This window comes from Theobroma cacao, chromosome 8 (genome assembly GCF_053813885.1).
Source record: "Theobroma cacao isolate CCN51 chromosome 8, ASM5381388v1, whole genome shotgun sequence".
NCBI lineage: Eukaryota > Viridiplantae > Streptophyta > Magnoliopsida > Malvales > Malvaceae > Theobroma > Theobroma cacao.
The window spans coordinates 4,367,128-4,388,035 of record NC_142646.1 but is presented as its reverse complement, the minus strand read 5'-3'; the positions used below and the strand labels follow the sequence as shown (position 1 = coordinate 4,388,035).

The window sequence follows — 20,908 nt, the reverse complement described above, 5'->3', positions numbered from 1 at the left end:
AATATCTGAAACCTAGTTTTGGAGATGAATCTGTAAGCCTTGCTTGTGAGTGCGGAGGTGAGGGTCTGATCTACTAATATAAAGTTAGGTACATTAGTTTGATATAGATATTTTGGTCTGTTCCACTATTTGTTCTAATAAATATTGGTCCAATTTTAGCATCTTATCTTATCAATGTATTTGAAGAGTCATCCATGATCTAACCCCTAATTGGTTGCAAGTAGCATAACTCAAGGATTGATACCTCTGGACTGATAAATGATAATCCATGAAACAACTGACCAAGTGGTCCAAAGCCCAAAGGCAAAGCAGAAATTGCGCTTGAATTTTTATTGTATTTCTTTTTTGGTTGACAATAATTACTACTGGTTTCTGTTTGGTAAGCTAATCTCCAACTTGCATTCTAACTTAAAGCGTGAAAGATGGATCTCTTCATTGTTCAGTAAATAGTGGAACTTGGATTTATTTAATGTTTCATGCACTTGAGTGGCTAGTCAATTCTTGCGTTTGTTATAACATGGATAACGACAGAATCTTTTGTAAGTTTCTTTTTGCAAATTAATGACACTGATTTTATTTAGGTAATATCTCGTTGATATTATTATTATTATTGTTTGTCAAAAAATTAAAATAAATAATAAAAAATATCAACTAAACGAAACTTTAGGTTTTTATGACGGTTCTACCCAGTCTCGCGTCGTGGGATTGCTTGCTACCTAAAATTCAAGTGGAATGAGGCTGCTCAAGAAATCATAGACTTACATGCTTCAGCTTTGAAGTTTAGGGCTCTAGAAATCTCAACATTCGACTGTTTTAAGGCAGAAGTTTCCGTAGAATCAAACTGGTAGGCTTTATTAGGAAATGCAATTTCTATTTGAAATCTCAGATGGAAAAAATCCGACTCCCAATATACAAAAGCAAGGGGAAAGGCATGGTTGTCCTATGTGTAAGCGGCCGTTTATCCTTGTCTTTCCTCATGCCAAGAATCTTCTTTTGAATCTGAATCGGGTTTCCATAGTCCATTCTTACACAATAAATTTCAAAGTATTATTGGTGTTTTATTGACTTGTATTTTTTCCCCACTTGTGTTTATCTTGTCATTTTTGCATGTTCACGAGGTCAAATAAATTAACAATTGACCTTAAGCATCTACTGGCTACTCATTAGAATATAGAGGGGGAAAAAAAGGGCCACAATCAGTGGTTCCAACGCCTGCTCTGCGTTCTGAAGGGTCTTTGTCTCCATTTGCCATTTTCCTTGGCAGAATGAGAAAAAAAAAAAAAAACAGAACAAATATTAAAGGGTTTCAACGCAATAATATAACTCATATGGTTACGTAGCATCTACAGGAGAAATGGCAACGAGTGCTCGAAGGGGGACGATAGATCCAATAATATGTATTATTATACCACATAGTTTTCTCCGAAAATGCAATAACTCAATCTCGCTGCTCAAAGCCTCAAACACAAACATAACGCACGACGCTAACTAGGTTTGACAAACAGAACAAGAGAAACATCAATTGAAATAGTAGATAGGGGAAAAATACGCAACTTTTTGGTTTTTGGGATTCAATGAGAGCAAGAAAAACAGACACTGAGACATGATAACAAGTAACTCAAGCCAAAGTATATAACTCTGGAACAAAAGAGAACCACCTGAAGCCACAGCTCCACTTGTCTGGCACTGAAGGACACTTGGGTATCCAATGCCAAGTCCTCCTTGAAACCTTGAAATACAAAATCTCCGGCCATGTGTGGCAGCAAACGCAGATCATACCCTGATGCCAAAAGCAATAAACATGCTCGTAGTTGTGGTAACAGACAGACATAAATTTCCTACACATCAATTCTGGCAATCTCTCCACTTCCTCCCAGTTCCCTTCATTACCCAATTCCCACAATCTCATGCTCCTTGAAATTCCATTCCTTCCAATTCCTCCGACCAAATACAACTTCCCTTCATCAGTATCACTCACCAGCCTCACAAATGTAAGCTCCCCTGGCATTTCAGTGTTGAGTCTCTCCCAGTTTCCATTTTCCAAATCAAAGCACACTACAGAAAACGGTTCTGGGGTAGTAAAATACAAAGACCCATTGAAGGGTGCGCCTTCCTGATGGAAATTGTCGATGAGGATCGTTTGGAAACCCTCATATTTTCTCCAAGCATGAACCTTTGAGTCATACACAAAAGCGCAACTGGAAGAGAATTTAGAGCAAAGCATAAATATTTTATATCCATCTGGCGTGGAAACCAAGGTGAGCAGCTCAAAAGCAAAAGGGAAGAAAGGGAATTGAATAACTCTGGATGATTTGGCCAATAGATTGCAAACAAGGAAAGAACATGAATTTGGGAGAGAGAAGCAGAACAGTCCATTAGATGTTGAAAGAAGATTGAACTGAGCCGCGCAAGGCGGCAAGAAAGAGAAGGAAAGTGCTAAGTTGCGCCAAGTCCCAAGGATAGTGTCATAGAGAGGAAAATGACTATAGCACTGGGGATGAGAAAGCAACAGAAAAGATGAGAAAGCAGAACCAGAGGAGTGTTTGGAAATAAAAGAAGGAGAGAACACAAGAGACTTGAAATGCTTACAAGTTGACCTCAAATTCAAGAACGTTTTAAGAGGCAAAAAGAAGAGTATGTGCTCGAGAAGTTCCGGTGGTAGCTTGCTCCAGATTCCAGGATCCATCTCTGTTGAGCTTGTTGGAGACTTCAAGCTGTTTGCAATCATGGGTTGTTCTCCAATCTTCAGAGGAGACTTTAAGCTGCTTGGTGTCGTGTGGTGGTCTTTAAGCTGAAACTTGTGTTAATTAAGATTAAGAAGAAAGTGAAGGAAAAAAAGAAAGAAAAGAAAAGTGTTTAGTAAAGGTCTTCTACCGCTGCCCTAACTATTCAACCCAATCTTCAATCGAAAATATGTGATAAAATAGAAAGAGAAAGACTAGAAGATATAAGCAGTAATAGCAGTGAGTCTCCATTGACTTGTCGATGGCTGTGTTAACACGCTGGAATACGGAAAGATAATGTTTAAAAAATTGACTAATGATATTAGTTTGCGTTTGGGTTGTAATCATTAATCGCCTGTCAGCCCAGGTTGTATTTATTATATTTAAGCAAGTGGTGGAGATGGGGGGCCTGGAGATACTACTTGGTACTCGCCTTTCTTAATTTTAGGACCGGCTCTGCTTCTGTTTTTGTCAACTGTTATGGTGTTCCATATCTAAAAGAAATTTTCTAACCCAAAAAATGGGGGAAAAAAAAAGATCTAAAGAAGTTTTCAATGCTTTCATTCATGTGGGGTATGCTTAACACTGCTACCACTAAGTTAAGGATCAAACAAGAGAAAATATAAGGGAGAATTTAAGACAGAAAATTTGGGAAATAGGCTTTTTTTTAGTTAATAAGTCTACATGCTGCTGGTCGACTTCACTCTTTTCCTCTAGAAAAAGAAAGGAAAGAAGAACACTTATTCATGCTTGTGTTTTCCTTATGATTCGTGCCAATTTACCTTTTTGATATGTTTTGACTCCTAATGATCTACCTACATTCCTGCAATTCTGATATCTACAAAGGAAATAGAAAACACCCGGTAAGAAAATAGGAAAAAGAGGTTGTGATATCCATGAGCCGCTCCAATTTATGCATACCTTTGCAACTGCTGCTCAGATGCTTTCTTAAGTGCAGGTGCATCATTGACACCATCACCAGTTATGGCAACCCAATAAAAATTAGTATTTTTACAAATTATTGGAAGAATAACAGCATTGGGAAAACTTAATAGAGGGGAAATTTAGTATAACAAGCAAATCAAATAACTTCAAATACACACAGAAAACACATGTGAAATATAAGAACAATTAAACTTAAGAAAGCATCCTGCAAGAACCCAGTTTATCCACCAGCAGCCATATTTTTAAGATAGATCTCTTTAAAATTAAAGATGAAGCCAAAACAGTTTAAGATGTTAGTTCCCATTCTCTTGTTCCCTAGCTCTCCATATATATAAGTTCTCTTATACGAGTTTAAATACTTCATCAGACACAAACCCTCCTGACACTACACGTGGAACCAATAAGTGATGGGATGAATGGTAGCTGTTCTTGTAGTTCCACTCTCTCTAAGAATAAAATTTTACTTTAAATTTTGTTGATGCATGGCTGACTTTGCTGCAGCCACGGCAGAAAAGCTACAGCCATCGCAAGCCAATTTACTTGGTTCAAGAGTTCCTTTAGTCTTCTGCAGATTACTTGTTTCATGAAAGCCCCACCCTATGTCGGCAGTATTGTTTCTTATCTTGTTAAAGCTTAATTTTGTTGACTTTCCTGCATTGAATTGAGGTATATTTGCTGCATTTGGAATCAAGTTTGTTTGTTTATGCCTGTTGAAGTCACCATTCAGCTCAGGCCTTACTCCCCTGCTGTGTGTGCTTCTGCTTTTCTTGTCTTTTGGTATATGACCATACTTTTCATAAAAATGTTGCATCATATAGTGATATGCTTAGGTTTCACAATTGCTTGCAAGATTGATGCAGCCTGGTCGGCCTAATTTCCGGCTTAGTTGTTTGCTTCTGCAGTCTAGGATTGTATAACTTAGAATTAAGGTTTTCTGACATCTTTCGATCGTTGTATTAAGTCCCCATATATCGTTATGTCAGATTGTATTTCTTTAATGTCTGGATAGGTAAGATATTTTGTCAAGCATGTGAATTATTGGTGGCAATGCACCAGAGATGGTGAGAGTATGTGAAGACTTTGTGCACTGCCTGCCTACTGAAGCTTGTATCAGTTTCTGTTTTTACTTCAGTTTCATTTGCTCTTGTTTTTCCTGCAAACTTTGGCATTGTTAATTAAGCTGATTACACTTGCAAAAAGGTTTGTTTTTAGATTGCAAATAGCTTGTTCGGTTTTGTATTTCATTGCAGCCCTGTCTGAGCCTTCTGTTGCAGTACATTGAGCTGCCTTGAGCCATTTGGATTGTAACAACAAGTCCAACAAAGTCAGACTTTCTTATCATCAATGTTAAACTGCAAACTAGTAGTGTTTTGGTCCATGAACGAACAGCTTTGGAGGATTTGAATATGGATAGAGTTTCAATCTTCGTTTCTCTTTCCCCTCAAATTTCTTGATAAAGTTGTTATTCACATTCCAACATAGAAGAGAGATCCATATATTGATGATAGAATGAAGTATTGGTACTGTAAAACTATTGCATTATAAGGTTTTGAATTTGCTCTCCAGGATACTCTACAAACATCAAATGCTAAGACAATACAGTAAACAACTACATAACCATTTGACTTGTTCTGCCAATATCCTCAAGGTTCCCATGGCAGCTAATTTGGTGAATAGATAATAGCAATGTCAATAGCGATAATAGAAAAAAAATCTAATGATATTGCAAATTTATGACCAGGATACTTTGTTTTAGAAACCTATTATTTTTGTTAAAACACAGAATAAAAAAAAATTAAAAATAATGAAATGATTTCAAAATATGTATCAATGTTGTTTTATTTACCCTTATTAATAGTGTACAAAAACGTCACATGCAATGAACCCCGAGATACAATGAAATTCAATAATATAGTATAGAAGAAATCAAGAGGATATTGACAAAGGAAGGAGAAATTATTGATATAAATGTTTGTTTCCAACACACATGTAGAGACATTTTTGTTGATAATTAAAAATAAATTAAAAACAAATATAATATATTATTTAATTGCCATGTGCTTTTATAATAAATTATTAATTTAATTAATTTTCAAAATCAACCAAAGCTTAGAAAGCTTAATTATGGCCCAATTTGCACTTTAACCCAATTTAATCCAATTATTAAAGAGTTATTCTCCTCAAGAAATCTTTCTTCTTCTTTTTTTTCCAATACTGTTAAAAATATTCAACAACTTCATTCTAATTTTGTTGAATGTTTCCTTACAAAATAAAAATAATTCTAATTAATCTTTTGCTAAAAGTGGACAAACTACTACCCTTACACTAATGTCAGAATTCTTTAAACATATTTGCTTCAGACATGTTCACAAACCAACAACTATAAATAAATATAACACCATTTATATATTTAATATTCGTTTGAAAATATCAAAACAATTTTTACTTTTCTTTTACTCTTTTTTCTTAGATTTAAGATATCTTTTAAAAAAAATTTGTGATTTCAAATTATTAAAAAATAAAAACTATTAATATATATATATATAAAGAGAGAGAGAGCTACAATGTAAATAGGGCATAGTAATTGAAGCCTTGTCATCTAATAATTCCAAGAAGGATTAAGAATAGATGCCGTACACTTCACAATATAAGAACCGATCCATCTTCTTCACTATCTTTCTTCATTAGGTCAGCCATGATTCCCTTTGAAGCTGAATTTTGTCCTGAAGCTGTAGTAAGGTGGTACCATGAAGGATCAACTCCAGGTATGAAGAGCTCACGTCAACTTTCCTTGAAAGCTAAGAAACATCTTTCTGCCATGGGATGGAGCTTTTGGTACGCACCCAAGAATGGAAGACATGAACTGCGTTACAAATCACCTAATGGAAAAGTTTACTATTCGCTTAAAACAGCTTGTAAGAGTTGTATAAATGGAGATGGAAGAAAAGAAGAGATTAGGGTTAGGGTTAGGGCTACGGCTCAAGACTTGGAACCCAAGAAACCAAGAAAAAGGAAGAGCTTGAGCCAGGAATATCAACTATCAGGAGAACTTGTTCAACCCAACCCACCAAAAAGAGGCAAGAAACTGAAAAAACAGGAGAAATCTAGAGAAAATCAAACTAATCCTCGTGTGCAACGATCAAGTAAAAGAGTGAGAGAGGGTCCACTTCCTCATTCGTCTCATCACCAACCTAGAACCATTCTCTCTTGGTTGATAGATAACAACGGGGTTTCGCCACTGGCAAAAGTGTATTACCGCAACAAGGCAGGGGATCCATTGATGAAAGGGCGGATAACTCGTGACGGGATCCAATGTGACTGTTGTTTCAGGGTTTTTGGTCTCACCGCCTTTGAGGCACATGCTGGTAGTAACAACCATAGGCCAGCTGCTAATATAATGTTGGACGATGGCAGTGGCAGGTCTCTTTCTAATTGTCAAAGGCAAGTTCGTGATTCAATGATCAAGGGTTCCAAAGCACAGAGCCCTCAAACTGTGAAGGGCAATTCATATGAACATGAGAACGATGGCCTTTGCTCTGTTTGTTGCTATGGAGGTGAATTGATTTGCTGCGATCGATGCCCTTCTGCATTCCATGTCAATTGCCTTGGCCTGAAGGAAGTTCCAGATGGCGACTGGTTTTGTCCATCCTGCTGTTGTGGAATTTGTGGCATTGGACATTTGAGTGATGATAGTTTTCTTACTTGTCAACAATGTGAGCGTAAATTTCATGTTGGCTGCCCAAGGAAGAAGCAATCAAGTGACTTGAAGAATGATCAAACGGGGAAAAATCAGTTTTGTAGCCATAGCTGTGGACAAGTATTTTCTGGCCTTCAAAAGCTTACAGGAAAACCAATTCCAGTCGGCAACAATCTGACGTGGACATTATTGAAGTCTGTGGGGTGCTTTGATAGTGATACTGATCACGCTCTTGGCGTCGAGGCTTCTGCAGAGAATCACAGTAAGTTGAGTGTTGCACTTGACGTGATGCATGAGTGTTTTGAGCCTAGTAAAGATGTTTACACCGGGAGAGATCTCGTTGAAGATGTGATTTTCAGCAGAGGATCAAAGCTGAAACGAGTGAATTTCAAAGGATTCTATACGGTGATTCTGGAGGAAAATGATGAATTGGTTACTGTGGCTACTGTGAGGGTATATGGGGACAGGGTGGCGGAGATGCCCCTCGTTGCTACCAGGTTCAGTCACCGTCGCCGTGGTATGTGTCGAGTCTTGGTGGACGAACTTGAAAAGAATCTGATGAAATTTGGGGTGGAAAAGCTGGTTTTACCTGCAGTGCCCGCTATGGTAGACACATGGACTAAGAACTTTGGGTTTTCCCAGATGACAGATGAGGAGAGATCAAAGCTTTTGCAGTATACTTTCCTAGATTTTCAGGGTACCATAATGTGCCAAAAACTTTTAAAGACATTGAAGGATTTGTGATAGACTGATTTAATTATTTTCCTGTATTCTGTGCTTTCATATGGTACCAGTATCGTTCCATGTACCTATAAGCTACATATATAAAATATTGATGTAGTTGTTGTCGTTAATGCTACTGGAAAACAATGAATCCGTAAAAGCAGTACCTTGGGAGGTTAAGCCTTCATCAAGTCAGAGTCCTTTTTGAAGTTGGCTATGCTGCCATATCAGATTGTTTTTGTGCTGAGTTGGATTTGTTTCTGTGTGTTGCTTGCTGTGTTAGCTCTTACCAGCACATGATCACTTATCTGCAGTGTTTTAGCTTTCCAGACATTTGATGAATGTTAATACTTGGTAGAAGACTCTTTTGCATCTGTTTGAGGAGTAGTGCTGTCTGCAGGAGTGGTTCATGCTTTTGTGGTCAGCCTAGCTTGGTTTTCTGGTTCATTTCATATCTCTGCAGCATTGGTAGTTCATTGCCTTGTTTTGACTTTTCTGCTATTTTTGACTTTTAGCCTAAAGTCTCATACTTTGTTAAGTTCAATGTAATTCTTTATGCTTAATTAGCAAAGATATATGTTAACAATGTGAATTATTGGAGACAATGCACCAGAGACAGTGGGAGCAGTTGAAGACTTTTGTTAACTGCCTTGGCTATATAAACTTGTAACAGATTGAAAACAATAGCAATATGTCAAGAAGACTATGGAACCAAACTGTAACTAGCATTCCGCCACAATGGCGGCAAAATTATCACCAGCGAAAACCATATCTGAAGCACTAAAAGGATAAAGATGGTGAGAATGAAGCAAAAATTAAATTAAAGGACAACTCTTTTTTTTTTCTCAGCCAATAAAGTGAATTTCATTAATAACTGCTCTAAGCAGTGAGAAGGCAATATGACCTGCCAAAGGAGTACAATACAGAGGCACCCAACAAACCAGCGTACAAAATTCATCAATACCAGATTCACCAGTACAAACACAAAAAGCTGGTATGGGCACGTAATCGCATTTAATAGGCTAACTCGAAGGGCAACTCTTCTAGTAACATCTAAGAGAAGAGGTACCAGATTTCATAAGAATCAGTACATGGTGGCTTTGAACGATCATGTCGTCGAGGGATGAGGATTTATGTTGAGTTGTGGGACATTGAGGAGAAGTGGGAGTCCTGATGATGATTGTTGGTTTCTTTGCACAACAGGGGGCTACGGTGGGTACAAAATGCTATGATGGTCGTCTAAGGGTTCAAAAGCTGAACGGGTGGCTGTTGAAACCCCGTGAGGTTGGTTTGAGACTTTCCTCTGGGCCTGAGCAGTGAAGGCTGGGTTTTGTCTTCTGGTTCTGATGTGCAGTTTGCTTGTTCTATGAATCTGACAGAAAGACACTTGAGGCTCACTGGGATATATTTGGTTAACCAGGGAGCTTCTGTTTGTGAATTCTAGGATCATGGTTCTGTTTTTTCACCAGTTTAGTGGGTACTCTGTCAGTTTTTGTTTTGTTTCTTTGGCTATACACAGCTCACTGCCTGCTAGGGCCTGTCCTACATGATCTGGCTGTTCTTCTACCTAAATGAGGTAGTTTTTGTACTCGTTCTTCAAGCAATGAAATCACTTTGAAAGGCTTTCAAAAAAAAAAAAGTTTAACAGCATTGGGAAAACTTAATAGAGGGGAAAGAATAATACGCAAATCAAAAAACTTCACATACACACACAGAAAGCACATATGTGAAATATAAGAACAATTAAACTTAAGAAAGCATCCTGCAAGAACCCTGTTTATCCACCAGCAGCCATATTCTTAAGATAGATCTCTTTACAACTAAAGGTAAAGCCAAAACAGTTTAAGATGTCAGTGCCCTAGCTCATCATATATATAAGTTTTGTTATACCAATTTAAATTACTTCATCAGACAAATCCTCCTGATACTACATGTGGAACCAATAATTGATGAGATGAATGATAGTTGTTCTTGTAGTTCCACTCTCTCTAAGTATGAAATTTTACTTTAAATTTTGTTGATGCATGGCTGACTTGCTGCTGACACAGCAAAACAGCTACAGCCATCGCAAGCTAATTTACTTGGTTCAAGAGTTCCTTTAGTCTTCTGCAGATTACTTGTTTCATGAAAGCCCCACTCTATGTCGGCAGTATTGTTTCTTATCTTGTTAAAGCTTAATTTTGTTGACTTTCCTGCATCGAATTGAGGTATATTTGCTGCATTTGGAATCAAGTTTGTTTGTTTATGCCTGTTGAAGTCACCATTCAACTCAGGCCTTACTCCCCTGCTGTGTGAGCTTTTGCTTTTCTTGTCTTTTGGTATATGACCATACTTTGCAGCAAATGTTGCATCAGATAGTGATATGATTAGGTGCACATTGCTTGCAAGATTGGTGCAGTCTGGTCAGCCTAATTTCCGGCTTAGTTGTTTGCCTCTGCAGTCTAGGATTGTATAACTTAGAATTAAGGTTTTCTGATATTTTTTGATCGTTGTATCAAGGCCCCATACAATGTAATGTCAGCTTGTATAGCTTTAATGCCTGGATAGCTAAGATATTTGTCAAGCATGTGAATTATTGATGGCAATGCACCAGAGATGGTGAGAGTATGTGAAGACTTTGTGCACTGCCTGTCAATTGAAGCTTGTATCAGTTCTGATTTTACTTCAGCTTCATTTGCTCTTGTTTTTCCTGCAAACTTTGGCATTGTTAATTAAGCTGATCACACTTGCAAAAAGCTTTGTTTTTAGATTGCGAATAGCTTGTTCGGTTTTGTATTTCATTGCAGCCCTGTCTGAGCCTTCTGTCGCAGCACATTGAGCTGCCCTGAGCCATTTGGATTGTAACTGCAAACTAGTGGTGTTTTGGTCCATGAACGAACAGCTTTTGAGGATTTGAATATGGAGAGAGTTTCAATCTTCGTTTCTCTTTCCCCTCAAATTTCTTGATAAAGTTGTTATTTACATTCCAACATAGAAGAGAGATCCACATATTGATGATTGAATGAAGTATTGGTAATGTAAAACTTAAAGTGATGTGGTCATACAATTGCATTATAAGGTTTTGAATTTGCTCTCCACGATACTATACAAAGATCAATATTCCTGACTGATGCTAAGACAATACTGTCAACAACTACATAACCATTTGACTTCTCTCAATACCCTCAAGGTTCTCATGGCAGCTAATATGGTGAATAAAAGAACAGCAATGTCGATAGCGATAGAAAATAATGTGAATGATATTGCAAATTTATGACCAGGATACTTTAATTTAGAAACCGACTACTCCTGTTAGAACAAGATTAGAAAAAACAAACAACAATAAAATGGTTTCAAGACATATATAATGCCGTTTTACTGGGTTTATACTAATAGTGTGTAAAAAGGTTACAAACGATAAATTTTGAAAATACAATTAAATTTAGTGATTGATTACGCTTTACATTGACAAAATCAATCCATTGCGCATTCACCGATGTATGGTAAGATTATAAAAATTTTATTGATTTTTCTACAATAAAATAGTATAGAAAAAATTTAGAAAATATTGAGAATGGAAGAAGGAATTATTTAAAGTTGTTTCTATGTGGTCTTCATAACCACTTTCCTTTAAGAACATAAATTTTTGCTTTCAACGTATACTTCGTACAAACATTTAAGTTAGTAATTAAAAATAAATATAATTTATTATTTAATTATAGAAATAAAAATAAAATATTATTTAATTAACTACATGTATTAATTATATATACTATTAATTTAATTAATTTTTCAAATCACTGAAGACAAAGTCTAACCATGCTCTAATTTACACTTTAAGTCGCTTTAGTCCAATTATTAAGAATTTATTCTCCTCCTTATTGGAAGAATTTTTTTTTCCTTTCCAATGCAAAATTTTTTTCGCATATTATTATTGAAAATGTCGAACAACTTCACTTTGATTTTGCAAATTTGGTTTGGCTGCATAAGGTTTGTTTGAGGTGAAGTTTTTCTTATTGGCGTTTCCTTGTACAAGGAGTGAGTCCTCTAATCCTTTTAACTGGTAAAAGCAAATGGTTCTCTGTTATTGAATCAATGAAAAAAGAGTTTCAATTTAAGAGAACATTCTCTTTTTGCATTTTTTTTCTGATAAATTTAATAATTATGTCTTATTTTAATATTCAATTTGTTGAATATTTCTTATAAAATAACAATACTTGCGACTAATATTCACAACATAGTCATATTACAAAATAAAAATTATATTATATATATATATATATAATACCATTTATATGATGAAATTTAATATTCGTTTGAAGATTTAAACAATTTTATTTTTCTTTTACTCTTTTTTCTTAATTTTTAGATATTTAAAAAAATTATGATTTCAAATTATTAAAAATTAAAATATTCTTTAATTGGTATATATAAATAAATAAATAAATAAAAGAAAATTACAAGGTAAATAGATCACGATAATTCATTCCTTGTTACCTAATGATTCTCTAATCCTAAAATCTATAGGATTAGGCATAGATACCTACTTATACCGAAAATTTTTTCACAAAGCAACAATGGTCTTCACCTTCTTCTTTCATTCGGTCAGCCATGATTTTCTTCGAAGCTGAATTTTGCCCTGAAGCTGTATTAAGGTGGTACCGTGAAAGATCAACTCGACATATGAAAAACTCACATCAAATTTCGTTGAAAGCTAAAAAACATCTTTCTGCCATGGGATGGAGCTTTTGGTACGCACCCAACAACGGAAGACGTGAACTGCGTTATCAATCACCTGATGGAAAAGTTTACTATTCGCTTAAAACAGCTTGTAAAAGTCAAATCGATGGAGGAGGAGGACAAGAAGAGATTAGGGTTAAGGTTCAAGACTTAGAACCCAAGCAACCAAGAAAAAGGAAGAGTTTGAGCCAGGAAAAGCAACCATTGGGTGAACTTGTTCAACCCAATCCACCAAAAAGAGGCAAGAAACTGAAAAAACAAAAGAAACCGAGAAAAAATCAAACTAATCCTCATGTGCAACGATCAAGTAAAAGAGTGAGAGAGGGTCCACTTCCTAGTTCCTCTCATCGCCAACCTAGAAACATTCTCTCTTGGTTGATAGATAACAACGCCGTTTCGCCACTGGCAAAAGTGTATTACCGCAACAAGGCAGGGGATCCATTGATGAAAGGGCGGATAACTCGTGACGGGATCCAATGTGACTGTTGCTTCAGGGTTTTTGGTCTCACCGCCTTTGAGGCACATGCTGGTAGTAACAACCATAGGCCAGCTGCTAATATAATGTTGGACGATGGCAGTGGCAGTTCTCTTTCTGATTGTCAAAGGCAAGTTCGTGATTCAATGATCAAGAGTTCCAAAGCACAGAGCCCTCAAACTGTGAAGGGCAATTCATATGAATATGAGAACGATGGCCTTTGCTCTGCTTGTTGCTATGGAGGTGAATTGATTTGCTGCGATCGATGCCCTTCTGCATTCCATGTCAATTGCCTTGGCCTGAAGGAAGTTCCAGATGGCGACTGGTTTTGTCCATCCTGCTGTTGTGGAATTTGTGGCATTGGACATTTGAGTGATGATAGTTTTCTTACTTGTCAACAATGTGAGCGTAAATTTCATGTTGGCTGCCCAAGGAAGAAGCAATCAAGTGACTTGAAGAATGATCAAACGGGGAAAAATCAGTTTTGTAGCCATAGCTGTGGACAAGTATTTTCTGGCCTTCAAAAGCTTACAGGAAAACCAATTCCAGTCGGCAACAATCTGACGTGGACATTATTGAAGTCTGCGGGGTGCTCTGATGGTGATACTGAACACACTCATGGCGTCGAGGCTTCTGCAGAGAATCACAGTAAGTTGAGTGTTGCACTTGAGGTGATGCATGAGTGTTTTGAGCCTACTAAAGATGTTTACACTGGGAGAGATCTCGTTGAAGATGTGATTTTCAGCAGAGGGTCAAAGCTGAAACGAGTGAATTTCAAAGGATTCTATACGGTGATTCTGGAGGAAAATGATGATTTGGTTACTGTGGCTACTGTGAGGGTATATGGGGACAGGGTGGCGGAGATGCCCCTCGTTGCTACCAGGTTCAGTCACCGTCGTCGTGGTATGTGTCGAGTTTTGGTGGATGAACTTGAAAAGAATCTTATGAAATTCGGGGTGGAGAAGCTGGTTTTACCTGCATTGCCTGCTACGGTCGACACATGGACTAAGAACTTTGGGTTTTCCCAGATAACAGATGAGGAGAGATCAAAGCTTTTACAATATACTTTCCTAGATTTTCAGGGTACCATAATGTGCCAAAAGCTCTTAAAGACAGAGAAGGATTTGTGATTGACTGATAAATCATATTCTTGTATTCTGTATTTTTCAGAGGGTACCAATATCGTTCCTTGTACTTATTTGCTACCTCTATAAAATATTTATGTAATTATTCTCGTTAATGCTACTATATGAATATTAATTACCTGATTGTACATTATTCTTGCTGTTGCTCCTTAATTTAACTCACCCTCAATAGGAATCTCAATGTTGTTGAGGACAATTAATGATCTTGGTAAGAGGAGATCGATGAGGATAACTTAGAAATAGTTTCAGGTCTTCATTGTTAAGATCTTGCTTCAGTTTAGAGAAATACTGAGCTTTTATAATGAACTTAAATTATTACTATGTTTTGCCCATTGCGAAAGGTATGAATACATTCTTTTTTTTTTTTGGAAAGTTGGTCTGAATACCTTCCTTGATTGGCCTTTTGTTATTACACCCTTGGGAGACCACCATGCACTAGTCATTTGCTTCCAACGCAAAGGCTTAATTATCAGTGCCTATGTCTGGGGGAAGTATTGCATGGATCGTTAAGGTAGGTTCTTTTGTCTGAGTAATTTTGGTGGCAAAGCTTATCAGCTTATCTGAAATGGTGGGCTGCAGATAGATTTTGTATGGTTGTATGTCGGGAGAAAGCTTGCATTGCATTTTGAGTTTATTCATTAACAACGATAATCAGTAGTTTTGAGGATATCCAATCTCATTTACTATTTTGATGAGCAAGGATGTGGATTAAGGGCTGCTTATGAGGTTAATTACATAGGACCAAGGATGGCTACTTCCATAACTCAAGAAATCAAAATCAAGAGAAGATAAGAAGCAGAATGCAGGAACCTGCAGCAGTGATACAGATCTGATTTTAAGCCTAGACGTGAACTTCATATATCTCAGTTCTCTTCCAATGATACATAGTATAAAGAGGTTTAAGGTCAGAATCCAGCTTAACAAATAACAACTAGGGGTCAAATATACATAATATCCTATTAAAAAAAGAACGACAGAAAATTATTCGTTGAATGTAAATTCTTATATACATAATATCCTATTAAAGAACAACAGACAATAAAACGGTAAAAATGATTGACAAGAAGCAAATATAAATGTGGATATACACATACATCTAATATATACAAGTGGAAGAAAAAGCTATTGATGGCATGGGATATCTTGAACAAATTGATGTGGTAGCAGATTCTAATCACTCCAATTATCCTGATCTTTAGTGTGTCCTTCATCCTGCATTTTCAATGGCAACTAATTAAGGTACTGTTCATCAACAGCTTGATGTATTTAGCACTTGCTTGTAGACAAAACCAAATGAGATGCAGTCAAAGGAAACGAAAATGAATCTTCAACTTAGAACAAGTACCATGTCATCAGAAATCGATTTGTGTGGAGACCAGACAAGAATTTGTCTATCACTGCCGCCTGTGTATAATTCCTGCAAAAGTGAACAATTCAGACTAAAGGTAGGTGACAGGTCAAGAATTTTAGCAAAAGCAGTCTTCTACATAAAATCTAGTTAGATTGCTTGGTTTTATCTTTAAATTATGGGAATGAAAATCAATAGCCTTATTTTTAGTAAGCCATTTATTAGATGCAATTGGATTGGTCCTATAATGACTTCATAGAATTATTTCAGCTGTTGCACTTCAAAGGTACGTTCATTTATTTACAAGACAGAGACGGAACGAACATGTACATCCAAAATAGCACTTTACAGTATGAAAGTCATTACATATTTTATGTCTCTGACCTACAAATATATAATCAATAGGCGGAGATGTCATGGCTCGCCCATGTCTTGTCCATAACTATAATTAAGCAGCCTCAGAAAAAATGTAAGGCGTTTAGGTTCATACCTGATCCTGTGAACTAAACCAACAACAGTTCACAGATTCATAGTGGCCACGAAATGCAAGGGACATTTTACCAGACCAAACATCAAATGCCTACAAAATTGAAGAGATGTTTAAGGTGTAAACGTTGCCAGAATGAGATGATTATAAATGTGAACTATACTCACAGAAAACCATAGACAATGATAACATAGAAAGAATATTTACTTTCACGACTGTCATGCATGGGACAAAAACATGAGCTGAATCCTGAGATATGGCTAACTGAATTGCCTTGCTTGTCTGTAGGCGGACCATTTCGAAGTTTACAAGTGTATTGTAGCCAGATTCAAGATCCCACAACTTTATTCTTGAATCAGAGCCTGAAAATCAAAATACAAAGAGATTGAAAGAGAGAGAAAGAGAGAAGGATCATCACAGTGTAATTTGAAAAGATGATTAGCTAAATATACTGTATGAGGAAAAAAAAAACTTTCGCAAAAATTAAGAAAATATCAGCCAAGGTCAAAACAAGAAGGTTAAATTAATATTAATTTCACTTATAGTTTACTACGGAATCACAGTGGACTATATAAAACCAACTTAGCAGTCAAACGGATGTCACTAAGCCTTGAACCAATTAATATTGCAGTAGTTACTAATTTCCCACTCGCAAGTTTGCAGCATCACTTACAGGGTATGCATCCATTATCTTAATCAATTTTCTGCATATGCATACAAGTAGTCATATAATGGCAACTTGTAACAATTATTTAGAAGCTACCTGACTTGACTACCATAGGTTCCCCAATAACACATATTGAACACCAATCAACTACTATGAACCAGCTTTAGCAAAAATTAATTGCATAGGAAATGGTCAAAACTCAACCTGCACTTAGAAGGTACATGCCATCTTCAGTTACTTTCAAACCAGTTACAGCACCATAATGAGCAGTGGCACGATCCTGAATGGACAGCATCCCTGGATGTACTCTTTGTCTCGCAGAACCCTTAGCTGGCATTCGACCAATGGTTGACTGCTTTATGCCATGCCCATTAGCATATTTCTTTTGTGGTGCTCGTGATTTTACCAATGAGCTTGGGCCAGCTGAAGTCAACTTTGAGACTGAAACCTGGGAGGGTACCAAGAAAAGAAAAATAAATTCATGAGATAAGAGGAAGAGTTTTACATCATAAAATAAATATCAAGCAACTACATCTAATTCTTGTCATGAAGAGCTATTTAAGAAAAAGAGTTAGAGGACCAAAAGAAAGAGCAGGTAGGACTAAAAAACCCACAAAACTATATATAATATTGGGGGGGAAAGGTTTCTGTTCCTGGTACCAGGACAATGGTTATACAATATTGTCAATCTCTTCTTAAACTTATCTATCCTGCCATAAACATTCACATAGAACAAAGAAACATAAAGATTATCCCTGATACATGGATCAGGAAGGTCTTACAGCAGAACAGTCCAGCAAAAGGTTTACTAGGATTGTGATTATTCTCAGTATCCATTAAAGAAGGGTGGGATTAAAAAGATCGGTTCTACATGATTTGGACAAAGGAAAGACTACTTCTACAACTATCTGCAATAAATTCTAAATATTAAGAGCAAAAGGAAAGTTGTGATCTTGAAACCAGTTTGCAATATTAAGAACAGTAATCAAGACGGAAGTAATTTTGATACAATAAAATAAGCTTATAACAAGCATACCTTGTTTGCAGCAGAACGACCCAAGACAGGTGGACGTCTTCCAAGCTGGGACTGGGACTGATCCAAAACAAGAAAACATCCAGCACGTCTAATGTCCCAAAATCGAATTGCACCATCACACCCACCTGTTATCAAGACCCACTCACTGGAAGTAGACCATTCCGCAGTCATTATGCCATCTGCCACCATGAAAATCACACAATACTTATCATTTTGTGTTAACAGTTTCAACATTACACTTTTTTTTAAAAAAAAAAAAAAAACAGTTTCAACATTACAATTTGTGTGCCAAGAGTGAAAAGTGAGAATAGAACAGAATCAAAACAGTAGCATCCCAGGCTCTATGAGGTCATGGTTCAATAATGAAAATGATAAACCCCTATTTCAGTCAAGGGGAAGAGATATTTTCTACTGTGCAGAAATTTCCAAAGAGTGGTATTTGAAATGTAAGCATAACCCCCCCCCCCCTCCCCCACGCCAAAAATGAAAACACACTAATATTTGTTGTCCATGGCAGCCAACTGCAGTTAGAAAGAAGAGTTCATACTTTTAAGCTGCAGGGACCAAAATATAAGTCAGACTAAAAGAAGAGGTCTCTGGTTGCAGCGCTGGTCCAAAATCAGGATAAGCTGCTACATATGCATAACAATATGACATCATAGTCCTGCAGCCAAAGAACCTAGACGTTAGACAACTTTTTGTCTAACTCCAGCTAAGACAAGAATATATTGATCGCCATGGACCTCAAAAGCAAGGCTCAGATTGGAGAAGTTTTTCTTTTATTTCATCAATTCACCATAATTGCTGGTACATTATAGAACATGGAAGCCAGATGTCACATGCAGCATATCTCAGACAACCCATAAAAAATCTGTACCCTTAGTTTCATAAAAATTTTATAGAATGTAAAGTATGAGTAAAAGTTCCTCATGAAAACTTTTAATACCAATAAGTACCAATCAGTTAGGAGCAAAGAAAAAAAAGGAAGGAAATAATTCCATCAAACTTTCAGCATACCACGGTGGCCAGACAAAGTGTGAGCAAATGCCCCCGAAGAAATATCGCAAAGGCGAACTTGCACATCTTCGGTTCCAGCAGCAATCAACATGTGAGATGTTGCCAATGTAGACATCGCAGTCCTATAAACCTTTCCAGGCATTTTAAAACTCATCACCACCTACAACATAAACATAACAAAAAATTCAGATTTAAAAACAAAAAACAACAAAAACACACCCCGAATTCCTTCCCACAATCCAAACATAGCAAAGCAAGCAAAATACCTGCGTCGTATTGGTATCCCAAACCTTAATACAATGATCATAAGAACCCGTAACGAATAGTCCCGTGTCAACAGGATACCAAATGGCCGAGGAAATGGCATATTTATGTCCCTTTTCGTGTTGCTTATCTACCGAAAACAAACATTTGTGTTTGGCAATTAAACCATTTCCCTCATAATTAGTAGCCTTTTGAACATCATAAACAGCAGCTGATGCATCAGATGCACCGGATAACAAATATCTTCCCTCAGTCAAATCCACCTATGTACATGATAATCCAAACGCAGCCATAAGTTTCAATGAAAATTAGATTTTATAATCTTAAAGCAACTGAAAGCAGGTAATTGTAGGAATTGTGTACCTGAAGGGAGTTGATGGAGCCTCTGTGAGGAGAAACGATGTCTTTGTGATTGGAAAGTTGGAGATTGGAAATCCGGTTGGATTTGATCCGACTTGAAAATGAATTCGGGCGGATTTTACCCGCTTCTCTATCTCCGATTTCCTTCCACATTCTCCTAGCATCTCTTCGGCCTCAACTTCAAAAAATTTTCTCTGTTTTTCTTTGTTTTGCTCTTTCCCCGTCACAGCCTTTCTCAGTTTCAACTTGAACGTTGCTTTCAAATATAAAAAGGCATAAACCCCAAGGTAGACTACTTCGATGTTTGGCAGTTACCTTCCGTCCCTTCCAGTTTCTGACTTTTCTCACTCTCAGTCCATTTGTTCCTAGAGCTTCTTCATCAACAGGATGATCTATACAGGGGGCAGCCCACATCTTTCATTGATGGGCTTGTTGGATGGGTTTTTGGGCCATGGCTAATGGGTTTAGACTCTTGGGTTTCACCCTGGAGACCTCTAACGTTGGACCATCAACGATGTGACTATGAGCCCAAAAAAGATCATGTCCAAAACGTAGGAACAGTAATAAGTTCAGCTAATATGCTTTTATAGTTAATTTGACAAGCAGTGCCAGAAAATCCTAATAAAATATTGTTTATAACATTAAAATTAAATGAGGTGAGGATTTAGATGAAAATTTTAGGCTTCTTCGTTTCCGTTAATGATGATTTTTTATCATACCAAAACTAACATGCATACAATTTTTTTAAAAAAGCACTAGCTAGTAATAACAAGAAAGGAAAACCTTTGAATAATTCAATGTAGTACACTTCAATTAATGCCTACTGATGTATAAGAAATGATCCATGCAGAAATATGCTTCACGTGGATTGAATTAGGTCATTAGCTGTCTAGCTGTGCATTGAATTCCTGATAGAGGAAGGACAAACTTTTAATCCCTGTTGTGACTTTGAATTTGCTGCTTAACAGAAACTCCAAGATTGTTTTTGCCAGCAGTACTGAATGTCAAGCCAATCGATTTGTTCCGATGTCCCCTTCAATTTCTTTAAATATCAATTTCCATGGAGTCAAGTCAATGGAGAGGATAGGGAGCTTCAAGTCAGAAAATAATGGAGGTTCTATTTATTCATTAGAACTCTACCAACCTTACTTAACTATATCTGGGAAGAAAATGGAAATCCAGCAATAGTTTTAGGTGGTGGAAGGGGGGAAGAGTGGAACTCCTAACCTAGCTGCAAAAAAAGAGGAAGGAGGTCTGAGCTCAGCGTGTCAGAGACTATTTTTTTTTTCTTTGGTTAAAAAA

At 36.8% G+C, this 20,908-nt stretch overlaps 4 protein-coding genes across 4 annotated transcripts; 2 read left to right on the top strand and 2 right to left on the bottom strand.

Moving 5' to 3' along the window:
* Positions 1-1,382: 1,382 nt before the first annotated feature.
* On the bottom strand, positions 1,383-2,924 carry LOC18591978 (Galactose oxidase/kelch repeat superfamily protein). Its single transcript, XM_007018436.3, has one exon. It carries the CDS (start codon positions 2,726-2,728, stop codon positions 1,619-1,621), a length of 1,110 nt encoding a protein of 369 aa, XP_007018498.2. The 5' UTR covers positions 2,729-2,924; the 3' UTR covers positions 1,383-1,618.
* Positions 2,925-6,363: 3,439 nt separating this feature from the next.
* LOC18591977 (increased DNA methylation 1-like) lies at positions 6,364-8,109 on the top strand. Its single transcript, XM_018125477.1, has one exon. It carries the CDS (start codon positions 6,364-6,366, stop codon positions 8,107-8,109), a length of 1,746 nt encoding a protein of 581 aa, XP_017980966.1.
* A 4,569-nt stretch (positions 8,110-12,678) lies between these two features.
* LOC18591976 (increased DNA methylation 1-like) lies at positions 12,679-14,412 on the top strand. Its single transcript, XM_018125476.1, has one exon. The coding sequence runs from the start codon at positions 12,679-12,681 to the stop codon at positions 14,410-14,412; it is 1,734 nt and encodes a 577-aa protein (XP_017980965.1).
* An 845-nt stretch (positions 14,413-15,257) lies between these two features.
* ATCSA-1 (Transducin/WD40 repeat-like superfamily protein) lies at positions 15,258-19,981 on the bottom strand. Its single transcript, XM_007018430.3, has 9 exons — positions 19,610-19,981; positions 19,249-19,509; positions 18,983-19,142; positions 17,966-18,144; positions 17,134-17,377; positions 16,470-16,624; positions 16,266-16,355; positions 15,773-15,844; positions 15,258-15,639 (listed from the first exon to the last, which is right to left on the bottom strand). Exons 1-9 carry the CDS (start codon positions 19,757-19,759, stop codon positions 15,598-15,600), a joined length of 1,353 nt encoding a protein of 450 aa, XP_007018492.2. The 5' UTR covers positions 19,760-19,981; the 3' UTR covers positions 15,258-15,597.
* Between the last annotated feature and the right edge of the window lie 927 nt (positions 19,982-20,908).